Source organism: Phyllostomus discolor, chromosome 2 (genome assembly GCF_004126475.2).
Source record: "Phyllostomus discolor isolate MPI-MPIP mPhyDis1 chromosome 2, mPhyDis1.pri.v3, whole genome shotgun sequence".
Taxonomy (NCBI): Eukaryota; Metazoa; Chordata; class Mammalia; order Chiroptera; family Phyllostomidae; genus Phyllostomus; species Phyllostomus discolor.
In genome coordinates, this window is record NC_040904.2 from 99,397,615 (window position 1) to 99,415,732 (window position 18,118).

General features: G+C 36.9%; 1 protein-coding gene across 3 annotated transcripts in view; it reads right to left on the bottom strand.

The window, feature by feature from the left end:
• The window catches only part of GSK3B (glycogen synthase kinase 3 beta), a 225,783-nt gene that overhangs the window by 97,080 nt on the left and 110,585 nt on the right, over positions 1 to 18,118 (bottom strand). For all 3 annotated transcript variants that reach the window (XM_028504613.2, XM_028504612.2, XM_036018141.1), the window contains one exon: positions 10,664 to 10,747. In XM_028504613.2, coding sequence (XP_028360414.1) covers positions 10,664 to 10,747 — 84 coding nt within the window. The remainder of the gene's footprint in view (positions 1 to 10,663; positions 10,748 to 18,118) is intronic.

Below are 18,118 nucleotides of genomic sequence, written 5' to 3' on the forward strand. Positions count from 1 at the left end.
TAACCCACGAGTAGCTCCTGGGAAGTAAAATCACATTCATCCCCGACAGTCAGAAAGACTGTGAATGCCCAAAGTTGCATCCTCTCAGATGCAGTAAGACCAGAAATCCCAAGCTACTAGAGTCCCTGGTTCAACACGCGGAAAATAAATACGAACTCCCTAAACTAGGATAGCAGCAGTTAAGCCACTCACACACATTCACTGGTAAAGAATAGAAATATAACTGGCTAAGGGGACTTTCAGTACAGACTTTGACCAATAATTGACATGACGAAGACCTCAAATCAATAACCTTAACTTCTATGTACATTAATAAATTAGAGAGAGAAAAGAGCAAAATAAACCCACTGCCAGATGCAGGAGGAAATGATAAAAACTAGAACAGAGTAAAATAAAAGATTAAAAAAGTCTTCCTGCCAAGATGGAGGTGTAGGTAGACACACTGTGCCTCCTCGCACAACCAAAAGAAGGACAATTTAAAAACAAAAAACAACCAGAACTGACAGAAAATCGAACTGTATGCAAGTCCAACAACCAAGGAGTTAAAGAAGACACGTTCATCAGGACCAGCAGGAGGGGCAGAATCAGGCAGCCAGGTAGAGGGCACTCAAGGCAAGGCATCAGCCAGAGGACTCAGCAAGGCAGTGGATTGTGGAGCAGGGCGCACAAGGCTGAGCTGGCCTGCGAGGCAGCGGATTGCAGACTGGGTGGTCCCACTTTCACAAACAGAGAAACCGGGAGAAGCAACTGGGGAGCAGGACGGACTGCGCAACACAGGGCCCCAGAGCTGGGAAATACAGCCTCAAACCTCTGATTGAAAACACTGTGGGGGTGAGGTGGCAGTGGGAGAAACTCCCAGCCTCACAGGAGAGTTCATTGGAGAGACCCACAGGGTCCTAGATCGTACACAAACCCACCCACTCGGGAATCAGCACTAGAAGGGCTCGACTTGCTTGGGGGAAGCGGCAGAAGTGACTGAAATCCGACAGAGAGGAGCAAGCACCCTTGTTCCCTCTTGGACCCCTCCCCCACATACAGTGTCGCAACACAGTGACATGGGTTGCCCCACCCTGGTGAATACCTAAGGCTCCCCTGCTCACCACATAACAGGCACATCAAGACAAAACAAAAATATGGCCCAAATGAAAGAACAGATCTAAGCCCCAGAAAAAATACAACTAAATGAAGAGATAGCCTACCTATCAGATGCACAGTTCAAAACACTGCTAATCAGGATGCTCACAGCATTGGTCGAATTTGGTCGCAAATTAGATGAACAAATGAAGGCTATGCTAAGTGAAATAAAGGAAAATGTACAGAGAACCAACAGTGATGGGAAAGACACTGGGACTCAAATCAACAATGTATACCGGAAGGAAGAAAGAAACATCCAACCAGAAAGGAATGAAGAAACAAGAATTCAAAAAAATGAGGAGAGGCTTAGGAACCTCTAAGACACCTTTAAACATTCCAACATCTGAATTATAGGGGTACCAGAAGGAGAAGAGAAAGAGCAACAAGCGGAAAACTTATTTGAACAAATAATAAAGGAGAACTTCCCCGATCTGGCAAAGGAAATAGACTCCCAGGAAGTCCAGGAAGCTCAGAGAGTCCCAAAGAAGTTGGACTGAAGGAGGAACACACCAAGGCACATCATCATTACATTAGCCAAGATTAAAATGAAGGAGAGAATCCTAGAAGCAGCAAGAGAAAAGGAGACAGTTACCTAAAGGAGTTCCCATTAGACTGTCAGGTGATTTCTCAAAAGAGACCTTGCAGGCAAGAAGGGGCTGGAAAGAAATATTCGAAGTCATGAAAGGCAAGGACCTACATCCAAGATTGCAATATTCAGCAAAACTTTCATTTATAATGCGAGGGCAGATAAAGTGCTTCTCAGATAAGGTCAAATGAAAGAAGTTCATTATCACCAAACCCTTATTATATGAAGTGTTAAAGGGGCTTATCTAAGAAAAAGAAGATAAAAAACATGTACAGTAAAATGACAACCAACTCATAACTATCAACAACTGAACCTAAAAAAAACAAAAACTAAGCAAACAACTAGGATAGGAACAGAACTAGAGAAATGGAGACTATATCGAGGGTTTTCAGTGTGAAGGGGGAGGGGAGGAATGGGGGAGAAAAGTACAAGGAATAAGAAGCATAAATGGTAGGCATAAAATAGACAGGGGGAGGTTAGGAATATTATAGGAAACAGAGAAGCCAAAGAACTTATATCTGTAACCCATGGACATGAACTAAGGGGGTAGGGGGAATACTGGAGGATTAGGGGTTGCAGGGAGGTGAGGGGATAAAAGGGAGAAAAAAACTGGGAAAAACTGTAATAGCATAATCAATAAAATATACTTAAAAAAAGAAAAAAAACCAGAAAAGCAATTGGGGGAGAGGTGGAGTCAATAAAACCAAAAGTCAGTTCACTGATCTTACAAGAATAAAAAGAATATTAAGGGGAAAAGTATAAATAACTTTATGCTAATAGGATAACTTAGATGAAATGAACAAATTACCAACATGGACAAAAGAAGAAATAGAACACCTACATTCACTATTATAAGTAAAGAAATTGAATTAGTAATTTAAAAACCTCCTACAGAAAGTGCCCAGGTGTAAATGGCTTCATTGGAGAAATCTACCGAAGTTTTAAAGAAGTATTAATACTAATTCTTCAAAAACCTTAAAAACACAGAAGAGGAAAAACACTTCTCAATTCATTCTATGAGGCCAACATTAAAATCAGACAAAGTCACTGAGGGGTGGGTTGGGTGTGTGGAACACTACAAATCAATATCCCTTATGAATACAGAGGTGAAAATCTTGTAAAATAATACAGTCTACCAAAATATAAAAATTATTATGCGCCATGACCACCAAAAGGGATTAGTTCCAGAAATACTAAGTAGGTATATAGTATATAACAGGGTTACCTGAAAAAATTAAAAATGGAACTACCTTATAACCCAGTAATTCCAGTCTGGGAATTTATCCAGAGACATCTGAAACATTACTTCAAAAGAATATATATGCTCCCATGTTCTTTGCAGCATTATTTAAAATAACCAAGATTTAGAAGCAGCCCAAGTGTCCATCAATAAATGAGTGGATAAAAAGGCTGTGGTACATTTACATAATGGAATACTACTAGGCCATACAAAAGAAGGAAATCTTACCCTTTGTAACAGTATGGATGGGCCTGGAGAACATTATGCTGAGTGAAATAAGCCAGTCAGATGAAGACAAATACCGTATGATTTCACTCATACGTGGAATCTAAGGAACAAAAGGTACTAACAAGCAAAACAGTGATAGGCCCATAAACAGAGAACAGGCTAACAGCTGTGGGGAGGTAGGTGGTGCTAGGTAGCGGGCTGGGTGAAAGGACTGAGCAAAAAACAAAGAAACAAAGAAACAAACAAACAAACCCAAGAAGAAAAAAAACTCATAGGCATGACAGTGTGGTGATTTTGGGGAGGGGTGATGGAGGAAGGTGGAAGAGGGTATGGGAGGATAAATGGCAATGGACAGAGACTTGGGGTGGTGAACACACAATACAGTGTACAGATGATGTGTTGTAGAATTGTGTACCTGAAAACTGTATAATTTTTTACCCAGTGTCATCCCAATAAATTCAATAAAAAGGGTAAAAAATTAATATAAAATGCCTTATTAACATAATGAAGAACAAAAACCACATGATCATTTCAACAGATGGAAAAAAAATTTGACAAAAATCAACAACCTTTCATGATAAAAGTACTCAACAAACCAGAAATACAAGGGAACTTCCCTTCAATGGATAGATGACATTGATAACAGATGATATCCACAGCTAACATAATACTTAAAAATAAAGAAACTAAATACTTTTCTCCCTCTAAAATAAGAACAAACAAAGATGTCAGCTTTGTATCTTTTCAACACTGTACTGAAGGGTCTAGCCAGGGCAGTGGCAAGAAAATAATAAAACGCACCCAAGACATTATATTTTGATAAGAGGGAAAATCCATCAAGAAGATAAAATTATTATATACATATACACACACCAAACAAGAGAGTCCCAAATGTATGGAGAAAATTATAGGATTGAAGGAAGAAATATTATAATAATAGCTGGAGACTTTAATATACCATTTTCAATAATGAGCAGAATATTTAGATAGAAGAGCAATAAAAAAATAGAGGGCCTGAATGACATTATAAGCCAGTTAGGCCTAATAGAAAAATACATATTCTTCTCAAATGAACATGGGGTATTATCCAGGAGAGTCCATATTTAGGTCACAAAACAAATTTCAAGAAATTTAAAAAGACAAATCATATGAAGCATCTTCTCCAAACACAATAGAATGAAACTAGAAATCGGTAACAAAAAGAAAACAAACAAAAAATAACCATAAATGTCTGGATATTAAACAAGACACTCTAAACAGTCAATAGGTCAAAGAGGACATTAGACAACACACTCTCAAACAAACAAAATATTAGAAAATACTTAAGAGAGAAATGAAAACAAACATACAACACACCAAAATTTATGGGAGGCAGTAGAGACAGCTCTCAGAGGAAAATCCACTGCTGTAAATGCTTACATTAATAAGAAAGATCTCAAATCAATATCCTAACTTTACATCCTGAAGAACTAGAAAAAGAGAAAACTAAACCTAAAGTTAGCAGAGGAAGGAAATAATAAAGATTAGACCAGAGATTCACAAACTTTTTGCTAGACTAGCAAAGAAAAAATAGTAAGACATAAATAACTAAAATCAAAATAAAAGTGAGGATACTGCTGACATTACAGAAATAAAAGAATAATAGAATACCATAAACAGCTGTGTGACAACAAATTAGATAACCTAAAGTAATCTAAAGATTTCTAGGAACACACCAATTGCTATACTGACTTAAGATGACATACAAAATCTCAACAAACCAATGTACCAAGAAGAGATTGAATCAGTAATCAAAAACTTCCCAGGAAGTAAAAGCCAGGCCTAGATGATTTCAATGGTAAATTCTAACACTGAAAGAAGAATTAACAATCCTCTTCGAGCTCAAAGGAAGGAAGGGAGGGAAGGAAGGGAGGGAAGGATAGAGGGACGAAAGGAAGGGAGGGAGGGAGGGAATAAAGTATTTAGATTAATGTCTGGCATATAGTAAGCACCATGAATGTTTTGGCTATTATTATTACTGCTACTACATTATTATGCAACAAAAGGCTAAGTACTATCTTCTTAAAGGTCTCCAAAGAACTGTATAATCAATCTCATGTTGTTCAGCAATCATTATTAAGATATTTTTAAATGTTACATCTCTAATACACTGCTTCCAAAGAACTCTACATTCTAGGCTAAATATCTTAGGTAACTTACGTAACTGTGATTGCCTCAGTTTCTTCTATAAAATGGGGATTGTAACAGTACCTATTCTTCACTGGGTTGTTGTCAGATTTAAGTGAGTTACGAAGTACATGTAAAAGGCTTGGAGTAATGTGTGACACATAGCAAGTGCAATATGTATTTGTTATTATTAAACAATAATTTGTAAAGTATGTAGTAAATTAATGGTTATTAAGTGTTAATTATATGCCAGGTACTATGATAAGCACTTAATAACCATTATTATATTTTTGCATTACAAAATCCGTCTGTATAGATCTGAAGAGTTTATAAAAGGTTTATAAAGGTAAATATCTTGCCCAGTCATGCTGCTATCAAGTGGCAGAACTAAGATGCAAACCCAAATATTTCTGGCTGCAAAGCCAGTGCTCTTTACTTTTCAGAATAGATTTACTTCTATACTTTCCCCTCCAGGACTAGTGGCCAAGGGACATAGTCAAGCACTGCATTCTTATCTCTGATCCCAGAACAGTGATACAATCTTCCCCTTCTGCACACAGCCCTCCACACAGTTACCATCAATAAAACAAAGCTGGTATAAGGAATAAAATCAATCTGCCATCCTTACTATTTAAACTGTCTCACATAAGTAGAGGGAGAGTTGTATTTAAGGAAGGCTATGTCTTTATTATTCAAGTAATCAATCTATAATAAACCACAGGTAAAATATTGTATGTATAAAGTTACTTATAGAAAACTTTCTAAAGAAGACAATCAATTGATTTGGATAAAATTTAAGGCTCCTGTAAAGGCACAACGTGGTTTACAAACTATTCACATCCTTCAGAGGACTGGGGTTCTACAGAGGTGAGCAACTCAAGGAAGGCAAAGTGAGCTGGTCCCACACCCCAGTTTCAACCAAGGCAACTTTGCTTTTTATCTTTCTATCTACAAAACAGGGGTTGTTCATGAAATTTCATTAAGAGGGAAAGGAGTTTCTACCACCAAATATCAATACTAAAAACAAAACAAAAACCCTATTCTACGTGATACTTACAAGTCACGAAAGTACTATAAGCCCAGTCTTTCAAAACATTAAAAAATCCCATTTGTCTCTGTTCAAGGAGAAAGAGTGCTACTACTCTACTAAACCAGAGTTAATAAAACCTACTGGGTAACTTAGATTATACTAATTGATTACATGATGCTCTGGTTACTACAGCAAACATCAATGATTCCAACCAGCAGATTATGACAAAGACTAATTAGGTCATATCTGTAGTCTCTGTCCTGACTTCACTCCTCCCTCTTCTAGTTATATTGGCCATTCCTTCCCCTAAGTAGAAGCTAAAAGTTGGTTATTTATAATCCCTAAAGAAAAGCCTTTAAAATGACAGGGTAAAGCACAATAAAGAGGTCACCAATATACATGACCATTCAAACTGTGGTCAGTGGAAATATTTGACAAATATTACAGCAAACCTACTTTAACTTCACCCGAAGCTAAAAAGTAGTTATAGGCAAAAATGATGATGAGGCCCTGGGTAGTTTAGCTTATATAACCAGTAAGTACAAATATTGTGAGACAATAAGGGAAAGGTTTTAGGCTACTGAATATTTAATACATTTATAAAAAATTGCTCCTACAAACATGTAGAACATGTACACATGGAATGAAATGTATAGAACTGAAGTTAAAAGTCAGGATAGTGATTGAAAACATTTCCTCTTTAAAGTTTTCAAAAAGAGAGGGTGGGTAATAGAGGCTGAGAGGAGAGATGTCAAGAAAGATAATGGGGAAGACCCAGAACAGTTGAGAACCCAAAGATTTAGAAAGAATTACATGTTCAAAGAAAGGGAGTAAGATGGGTAGAAACCCAATGGAAGAGAGGTATAGAAACCCAGAGAAAGAGGTTGAGAGATGCATACAGGAAACAGCCAATAGAGAGAGGGAGACAGACAGAGACACAGCCAGGCAGCCATACACCAGAGTTAGGTAATGGGGGGAAATATCTGAGGGGTGACATGGACTAAGAGAGAGGGAGAGAAATCCAGAGGCAGAAGACAGAGACCCAGAGACAAGAATGAAAGGGACAGAAACCCAGAAAGTATGCAGAGACAGAAGAGAGAAAAGAGAGAAAAGGCTTAGAAAAAGAGGTAGAAAATGGCAAGAGAATGAGTCCAGATGGTGATGGCGATGATGATGATGATGATGATAGGATTACAAAATGTTCCCATATACAGTTGAACTCATCCATGGAACCTAACCAAGTCTATCAAGCCTATAATCCTGAAACACTAAATTCTTTTTTCTCATCCTCACAATACCTTCAGCTCAATCCTTTAATTGCCTTCTCAAGCCTCCTTACCATTGATCTTACCATGTTCTTACCATTGATCTTCTGCCCAGAGCTTCTCCTTAGCTCTCTGAAATGCCAAAAAGAAACTCTTTATGGAGTTTTAAATCCCAGTCTTTTTACAGAGGGTTCTTTTAACTGCCTTGCCATTGACAAAACCTGGATCCCACCCAAAGATACTGGCTTCTTTGCAGCCCTCTTAACATATTCTGGGACTAGAAGGCAATACCAGCAAACTGCTGGCTCTTCGCTGTCCTGGCCTCAAACAACATGCCCTCTCCCTCCTTTCCAACCCACTAAGAGCTCTACCACGTGGCTACATACCCTGTATCCTGTCTACCAGAACTTGTCATGTCAGTCCTCCATTTAGTGACCCCTCCACCTATGAAGTCATACATGTACTTGTCTACTGGATAGCTCTATTTTCAAGTCTCAGAGGCATCTCAAACTATTTATTATTTCATTTCCCAAAACTCTTCTAATATATACATAGGTAATACATAATGCTTCTGTTAGAAAAATGCCTACCTCATATAGGGCTGTCACATTCAGAGAGAAATCACCTGTAAGGATTTGTAAGAATTTTGTAAGACATTACATCCCTTTTCTAAACAAAAAGTTCTTAGTTCACTCTCAGTAACCTACTCCTGGAGAGTTAGAACTAATAAAAACAAACCTGAGCTCTCAACCCTAGTATAGAACCCATCTCATATGGGATGTGTTAGTTTAATACCTGGTCTCTTGAGTGACATGTTGGTCCTGCCAGAACAGTTCAGAAGCAAAGAAGTGGAGATCATGAGTAGGCCAAGAAGAAATTATCCTTTTGGTGGCTAGAGTATTATGGGAGATCCTAAACCTGTGTATTTCTGCATATCCTCAGAAAACCTTCCTTTACTTTTTAGCAATAATCACTACTTTTCTTTCTATTTTTTAAATTGAACTATCCAAAATTAAGACGTGTCTTTTTTCACTTTGTAAAATTTACAATGCTAAAGAGAAAGTACTGAGATAAATAAAATATTAGAAAGTATATTTTCTTTTTACAATAGACAGGTTCTCTGTTCTCTGGTTAATCTCTCTTAATGACTTCTCAATTACTCTTTACCTGAAAGACTATTTAAGATAAATAAGCAGCTTGCGGTGCACAGCAGCAGGGAGGAAAATCATCCTTTGGAATACACAGAAAACAGTTGGTCCATTTTTACTCCCAAGGCAGGATTAAGTAACTACAAGGGCAGACTGTGATGGGGGCTTCCACCAAACCAAAACTGCACAGGTAGCCTTTAGGTGCCATCACAAATAGAGCTTTACATTCAAACGTTTTCCCTTTCTCTTTATCTTCATTAAGAGTTAAATGAGTTAATATTTGTAAAGTGCTAAAACAGTACCTGGCATATAGGGAAAGTAATATAAATTAAGTAATCAAGAGAAAATGTTTAGGGGCTTTGTAAGGAGACCTTTGCAAACGAATCTGCATTTAATCCAGTGGTACATGGAACAAATAATTCTGAACTTTACTTTCCTCCCTGAGATACTATAATGTCTAGCATCACAAAAAGTCATGAGGATGCAAAATTCCATTAGAAGAGTGCTACAAACATGACAATGCTCCTTAATTTTATTTGAGAAGGGACAGAAAAATGAAGGACATCACAGGCAGTTTGCTTGGTTAAAAAAATATGGCATGAATCAAGTAACTGGCTTTAGAAACAAAGGAGCTCAAATACTTATGAAGATTTATAGTCCCTACTACAAATGGAAGAATCATTTAAAATTAAAGGCAGGGATGCACTTGAAAAACGAGGGTCACTAAAGAACCAATGTGATTGTTAAAATGTTAGCTATCTCGTACATACACACACACACACACACCAATTATCTATCTGCAGGCAAGTATGTTACAATGCTGGTTTAATATATAGGTTGCCTTCCCATATTGCAGGTTCTGTCATGAAAAAAAGAATTTCTTAAAAAATAATCTAAATAAAATTTAATGGAAAATAATTGAACATGATTACATTGGGACATAGGCATGTGAAGTAAAAAGAATACTAGGCTAGAAATCAAGAGGTATTATGGATCTAAGGACTTTAGATAATATACACATGATATCTGAGGTCCAAAATAGCAAATGAACTTGTCCAAAGTCATATTTATTTAGCCAAACAGGTTAAATGTTTTGTTATTTGTCCTGTCCCTTCACCCTAATTGAAGGAAAATAATGTAAAAAACAACTGAATCTGGGAAGAAGGGACAATGAACACACAGAAAGAAAAAGACCATCATAAAACAGAAGAAACTAATTTTCTGTGCTGCCAATTCAAACATTAGTTATTACATCTTCTGAAGAGAAAGACCAAGGGGAAGGGGGAGTAGAAGAGGGAATTCACAGCACAAAGTGTTCCTTCATTATCCTTTGCTTTTCTAGAATTAAATGTGACCATAAATAGTGACCACTTCTAACAAGCTGTGAAATCTTACACATTTTCCAAATTTTCCCCAGCAAGGGATAGGTTAAACCAGCCTCCTAATGTTTAAGTCTCATTCTGGTCCTACTGAAGTCTTCCTCCTTTCCCTTCCCCGCCCAATATTTCAACTTAACAAAATGACATCGTTTTCCTCCCTCCCTCCAATAAATAGGTGAAGTAACACGGGGCTCCAGAAGCCCATAAAGGGCATAAAGGTTAAAATATATATTTAAATTTGCTTTAGAACCACAGAAGTTTAAAAAAGGAAGAAAATTCTTTAAAAATCATTCCTTTCTTTTAACATCTTCCTGATATAACTAATAATGATCAATGATCATACCTTGAGCTCAGTATCAATAGGGCCTGTGTTTTGAAATTCTTTCATTCATTCAGCTAGCAAAACTGTTTCACTTGGGAAAAGGGAAATATTTCTAGAAGAACAAGTCTATCACAATATTCAGTATATACTTTCTGCAAGACCTACCTTCTCACCACTTGAGTAGAAGAAATAACGCAATCGGACTATGTTACAGTGATCTAGCTTTCTCATGATTTGGAGCTCTCGGTTCTGAAAAGGAAAACCAGAAAAATATATTTTAAAGGATAACTTCTATTCATCATACTGACTAATGCTTCTGAAGTAACATTAAACATTACAAATAGCAGGCAATAGATGTTACAAAAAAGTACGGTCTACAGATCACTGCTAGCCTGTAAAGTATTTGTTACTACTCCATGAACTATTTACTACTGCTCTGTGAAACAAATTAAAAATAAGTGTTTAGAATTTTCTACAGCAATTTGACAGAATATTTTTATATTGATGAATCTTATAATAAAAAGTAGGACCTGTATTTTGTATTTCTTAATTCATCTGTATTGTATTTACAAAAATGTCAATCCTCAATGAATTGGAAATTTTTAAAAGGGATACTTTACCACAAAAAGCTTGAGAAGCACTGGTCTACAGTATGTTAGAGATAATCTAAAATGAGCTATTACTGCTGTAATTTTTACAACTATAAAAATATAAAACATCACATCAAACAAATAAATTTGGGTGCAGAGAAAATTCTTACAAGCCCTACTATTTCCCAAGATATACCAAAAAATATGAAAATTACCCCATTAGAAGGGCTTAGTTGCTAAATTTTAGAAAGTTAAAATATGATATACTAGAAACTGTACAGTCCTGATAAATTTATAAACCACACAAATAATTTTCCCTTTGGGAAGTTTCAAAGTTATGCTCATTCTTCATTGAAAGAAAACATTAAATATGATGACCTCTTAACACCATAAATTCTGCAGTAATAAATATGAAGAGTACATATTAACAAAGAAGAAAAATTCTAACAACATACTTGGGCTATCAGAAATCAGTAAATAAAGGCTACATTAAATAACAGAGAAAGAACACCAAAGTACCAGCTATATAGAGAAAATATGTAAAATTTCAGTTAAAATAATGATTTAGAAGAGCTACAAAACCATAAAGTATATGCCTAGGAATCTGGAAGGTAAATACTATTATGGTAATGGGGGGAAACAAGCGTGCAAAAAAAAAAAAAAAAAAAAAAAAGAGGAGGGGGGGATGAATAGGCGACAGGAAGCTGAATAAGCAGAATTGTCCTACAGCACAGTGGGCTCCAGTTCTTAGAAGATGGTAGCAGAAAGAAGCAAATGTTTCTCCTCTAGAAACTTCCAACAGGTTCTATTCTTTTACTGTTTTCTTAGGGAAATAGGAAACTTAAGGGAATTCGCCTTCTGTCCCTCTAAACTGACCATGAGGGCTGGGTTTATGTATAGTGATATTTAACATTCATTTATAAGGCCATGGGGTCAGGTGGCTTGGTTGATTGAAGCATCATCCCATGCACCATGCAGGTTCAATCCCTGGTCAGGGCACATACCTAGACTGCAGGTCCAATCCCCTGTTGGGCAGGTATGGGAGGTATTTGATCAATACTTCTCTCTTTCACATCCATGCTTTTCTGTCTGTCTCTCTCTCTCTCTCCAACCCCCTTGCCTCCTCCCCCTTCCTCTTTCTCTAAAAACAAAACACCACCAAAAAAACTAATCAACATATCTTTCAACAACAACAACAAAAAACCCCAACTATCAATATATCCTTGGGCGAGGATTAAAAAAATAATAAAATAAAATTCTTTTATAACACATCATTCTTTCATTCCATTACTTGCTACAAAATGTTTATAGCTAAACCAATGAACAAACTTAGTATAATATAATTGCTTTAACAAAGATAATGACTAAAGTTAGACTAAGTTTTGACTATTGCAGAGGACATAAAACTTTACTAATTTCAAAACTGTGTCTATTTCCATTCTAAATTGAAGCTATTCGGAAATGTGTTACCAGAGGAAGTTCCAGGCTGGTATTTAAACAAAAAGGCAGGCCGCCATGTGGGACAGAGACAATGCGAGATCATGTGGGAAGAAAAGGAGTGAAAGACTCTTGCTGGTGGGGCCATGAGGAGGTGCCATGTGGAGGTGCCATGTTTTGGATTAAGGACTGGAGATCAGTGTGACACAGCTGACAGTGCTGGGAACCGCAGGAGACCAGCCCAGTGGTCTCTCACCCAGCCCAGCAGCATAGATTAGAGAGAGGAATTGGGAGAAGTGCGCTGCAGACTTCTGTTTTTGTCTTCTGGAGGGCAGTACTTCTGATTGGCATGTTCTGAGACTGGCCTGACTAGGCCGGGGGTGGGGGGGATGGGGAAGGCAGGACTGTATGTTTGTGGATGTATCTTCATTTCTAAAGGGAATGAGATTTAACTGTGGAATTCTGCTGTTATTCTAAACCTGTATAACTTTTCATGAAAACAGTTCCTTTCCTTTTTGCCAAACTCTGGCATTGAGAGCCATAGGTCCTAATACAGCGACAGGCAAAGAAGCACAGGGTTCTTGCCAGGGAGTGGGTTGGGTTGTTTCTGTAACATTAAGACTGACTTTCTTTTTTTAAGAGAAGGAAAGGGAGGGAGAGAAATAGCAATGTGTGCTTGCCTCTCTCATGCCCCACTGGGGACCTGGCCCACAACCCAGGCATGTGCCTTGACTGAGAATTGAACCAGTGACCCTCTGGTTTGCAGACCAGTGCTCATTCCACAGAGCCACACCAGCCAGGGCAAGACTGTCTTAGAAAAAAAAAAAATATATATATATATAGCCAACTTTGTTAAAATAAGCTATCTACTTTTCCAGGCTCATTAACCAAGATAACAGAGAACTATTAAATTCCTAGATAACAGAATTTGCATAAAAAGAATACATAAGTGAAGCAAGTACATGGACCTTAATATTTATGTACCTTTAGTGATCTGAAGCAGGAGACGGCCAGGAAGAAGGACACTCCAGAGGTGCCCCAGGGCTAAGATAAAGGACAAGGATACAGGACAGAGATTGTGTTCTAAGACCGGTTGTTCCCGCTTTCTGGAAAAGCATGGAATCATGGTGAATCGTGAATGCACCTGAGCAGAAGATGCTACATGATCCCTGCTTCATTATAATAGCATTATAATAAATTAAAGTTGTGGGACCCCCTTCCCCAGTGGCCAATCAAGGAAAATCATGGGGAACCAAACACATAGTAGCTTTAAAGTAATGTAACTACTTGTATATGCACAATAAAACCCTGCCAAATCTAGCCAGGAAATATCTGTCCTATAAGAATAGAATCCCTCCAGCCCCTGACGTCAATCTCTGCTCAGAGTTGACCTGTTCCCATGTTGTGTGGAGTGTACTATCACTTAACATATCTGCTCTCTCTTTCTGATATAAACTCTCTGTGTTTGATTCAAGAATTCAATAAGATCACCAAGAACCTGGTTACCTGTGCTCACCTGTGACAGTTCTGTTCATATTCTATTCTTTTTAAAAGGAGGCTTAAATTTTACCATTTTAAAATTCCCTAAAATAGCAATAGTTGTAAGTATTAATCAAGCATTAATTGACCCAGTTCAGTTTTAGGCAAACAAAGTTTGTGCCTAAAATGTACTTAATACAACTATCCCAAGCCTAGCCATTTTTACTGGGTCATTCTTTATTAGTTTATTAAGGAAATATTAATTCTATAAAAACACTGTTATTCTATAAATATAGTACATCTTTATGTGCCAGGCATAATTTACAATATTAAAGATGAGGCAGTGAACAAGAATAACAAAGCTCCTACGGTCATTAAACTTACAGTCTATGGAGGACAGAGAGAAACAAGCAGACAAAGAACAGAAGAAGAAAGTCAGGGCAGACCTCACAAACCTGAATCACATGATGATGAGAACCATGTGAAGATATCGGGAAGAGCACTGCAGTACAATTATAGGCAATTCCAAATATAAATGCCTAGAGGTAGGCTTTGAATATTCAAGAAATAGCTTGACAGAACATGTAGAAAGCTAAGTAAAGGGAAAGAGGTGGGAGATAAGTTCAGAGAAGTAGGGAGGGGGTATGTCATATAAACTTGTAAATCATGTTAAACTAAATTTTACACTAAATATAAAGGAAAATGACATAACTGATCTATCTTTTTAAAAGATCATTCTAAAAATCAAGGAGAATAAATTTGAGGAAGAGAGTGGATCAAGAGCTCTATTTTCTTTCTATTTATTAAGTTTGAAATCCTTACTAGACACCCAAGAGAAAATACTGCGATTCAGTGTAGAAGTTGGTACTAGAGATATGTAGCTGGAAGGTCATCTGCACATTGAAGACTTATAGCAAGGGAACCCAATGCTATATCTTTCGCATAGGAAAGAAGTTTAGACCCCCCCCCTCCAAATTCATAGGTGTATCACATGGAGCAGTCAATGAAACAGAATGAAAAACAGGAGAAAATACTACCATAGAAGCCAAGTAAAAAGAGCTTTCAAAAAAAGAGAGTAACTATTTATGTCAAAAGTGGCTAAAAGGTTAAGATGAAAACAGAAAACTGATATTTGGGTATGGCAAATGTAGGATGCTGGTGACACAAGAATTATTTCAGTAGAATGGTTGTGACAAAAGCCTGATTACAGTGAATTAAAGTGGGGCTGGGAGACAGGAGGGAAGGACTAAGAAGTTAGTTAAAAAAGAGGGGAGATTCCCAGCTATAGCGGAATGAAGAGATCTCCCCCTAAACAACTATAAAAAGTACTACACTGTAGAAGATAGTAATTTCAGAACTCTAGAAATCATTCAAATGCAACAAGTCGAGAAGCATTTATTCATGAAAAGCTGTTAGATACTAGAGTTGGGACAGTGGGTGCAGTGGCCTTTTTGCCAGGGAATGCTACTATCCCCCACTATCACCAGTCAGCTCAGACAGTCACATAGTTTTACTAAGGCAGGGTTGATCTTGTAATCCAGGAATTCTGCTTCTACAGGGGGCTACCATCACTTAGAGCAGAGAGCAAAAACCCACATCCAGTGGCACTGGCAGAAAAACAGCAAATTTGACAGGAAACAAAGTGAAACAGCCTACAACTCTGCTACCCTGAGACTGCAGTCCCAGCTGGGGAAAATGACAGACTGGCAGAACACTAAGAAATTTAACAGAGAGATCCTGGAAATAAGAGGCACAAAGAGGCTAAATAAGCTATCCACATACCCCTGGTTGAAAGGCTGTACACACATGCAGGGGAGACCTAAGAGGGTCTCCAAAAAAGCTGAGGCCAACTTAAAAACTACCCAAAATTTTGAATGTACTCTGCAACGTGTGTAGAGAATGATAAAAAAATGGTGGAAGCTTTATAAAATCAAGATACCCGGCTGATCACTAAGCTATGCAGAAAAGAATAAACCCCTAAAATTAGGCTAAAAAACTGAAAGAACAAAAAATTTAACACAGAATTCAGAGTCTTTGAACTGTGGAGGAATACGATTCTATAGATTGGCTATAGGTAATTCACAAAAAATGAAGAAAACCCCAAAACAATAACCTTCAGGAGGATTAAAACAATAAAATCTACAGTTGCTAAAGTATTTTACTTAAAATATCCAATTGTCCAAAAACACTTTGAGACGTGCAAATGATAGTTTCTTTTTTAAAGTACTCAATAGTAACTGACTCTAGTAGACACAGCTGTTGGACTTAGCAGACAAAGAGTACAAGGCAGCTATTAGGTTCAAGAACATAAATGCTGTAAAACTCCTGAAGAAAACATAGGGAGGTAAGCTTCTTGGCAATGGTCTTTGCAATGATGTTTTAGATTTGACACCAAAAGCAAAGGTGTCAAGGCAAAAATTAAGTGCTACTATACCAAATTAAAAAGGTTTTGCACATTAAAGAACACCAACAAAATAAAAAGGCAACCAAGTAAATGGGAGAAAATATTTGCAAATCATGTCTGATAAGGGATTAATATGAAAAATATGTAAAGAATTCATATAGCTCAATAGCAAAAAGAAGAAAAGTCCTCCACAAACAAGCCAGTTAAAAAAGGGGCAAAGGATGTGAGTAGACATTTTTCCAAAGAATACATACAAATGACCAACAGGTACATGAAAAAGTGTTCAACATCACTAATGATCAGGGAACTGCACATCAAAACCACAATGACATAGCACATCACAACTGTTAGAATGGCTATTAAAAAAACCCCCATAAGAGATAACATGTTGGTGAAGATGTAGAGAAGAAAGAATCCCTGTGCACTGTTAGTGGGAATGTAAACTGAAGATTCCTCAAAATAATAAGACTAGAACTACCATTTGATCTAGCAATGACACTTCTGGGTGTATATATAAAAAGAATGAAGCCACTTTCTTGAAGAGATACTTGTACTCCCATGTTAATGCAGCATTATTCTCAATAGCCAAAACATAGATGCAACCTAAGTGTCCATCAACAGATGTCTGGATAGAGAACCTGTGATGTAATGTGATATGATGTGATGTGATGTGTAGTCATTGGCTGTGCTGCTTAATGACAGGATACATTCTGAGAAATGTATTGTTAGGTGATTTTGTCATTGTGGGAACATCATACAGTTTACTTACACAAGCCTAGATAATGTAGCCTGCTATTCTAATTGTATGTATTATACTTTTATATTACTTCAAAGCAGTTTGTTTATACCAGTATTACTATAAACACTTGAGCAATGCACTGTGCTACAGTGTCACTAGAAATTTTTCAGCTCCTTTATAATTTTACAGGATGGAACCACCATCATATATATGGTTCCTCACTGACCAAAAGGTCATTATGCTATGCATTATGATTGGGTGTGTGTGAATATTATTCAGCCACAAGAATTTAGGACATCCTGCCATTTGCAACAACATGGATGAATCATGAAGTCATTACAATAAATGAAGTAAGTCAGAGAAGGACAAATACTGTATTGTATATCAACTCTCTGTGGAATCTAAAAAAGCTGAACTACAAAGTACAAGGGTAGTTACCAGGGGCGAAGGGCGGGGGACAAGAGGAAATGTTGGTCAAAGAGTACACACTTTCAATTATATCATGAATAAGTTCTGACAATCTCATATACGGTAATGGTGACTACAGTTAATAATGCTGTATTTTGTATTTGAAAGTTGCTAAGAAAGTAGGTCTTAAATATTCTCACCACAAATAAGAAAGGGTAACTGTAAGATGTGACATGTTAACTAATGCTATGATGGCAATTAATTTGCAGTATACAAGTACATCAAACTAACATGTTATACACCTTAAACTTACACAATATTATATGCCAGTTATATTACTAAGTTGTTTTTAATATAGAATAAACATAAATATAATTATGTTCAAATACTTGAAATACTATGTTAAAAGTTAAAGAAAAATACAATAACAATTATACAACAAACAGAAAATTTCAACAAAGAAATATTAACTTTTAAGACCTGGAAATACTTGAGTTGAAAACTATAATAACAAAAGAAGAAGATTCACTATAAGCTTAAGATAAGATTTGAGATGGTATTCT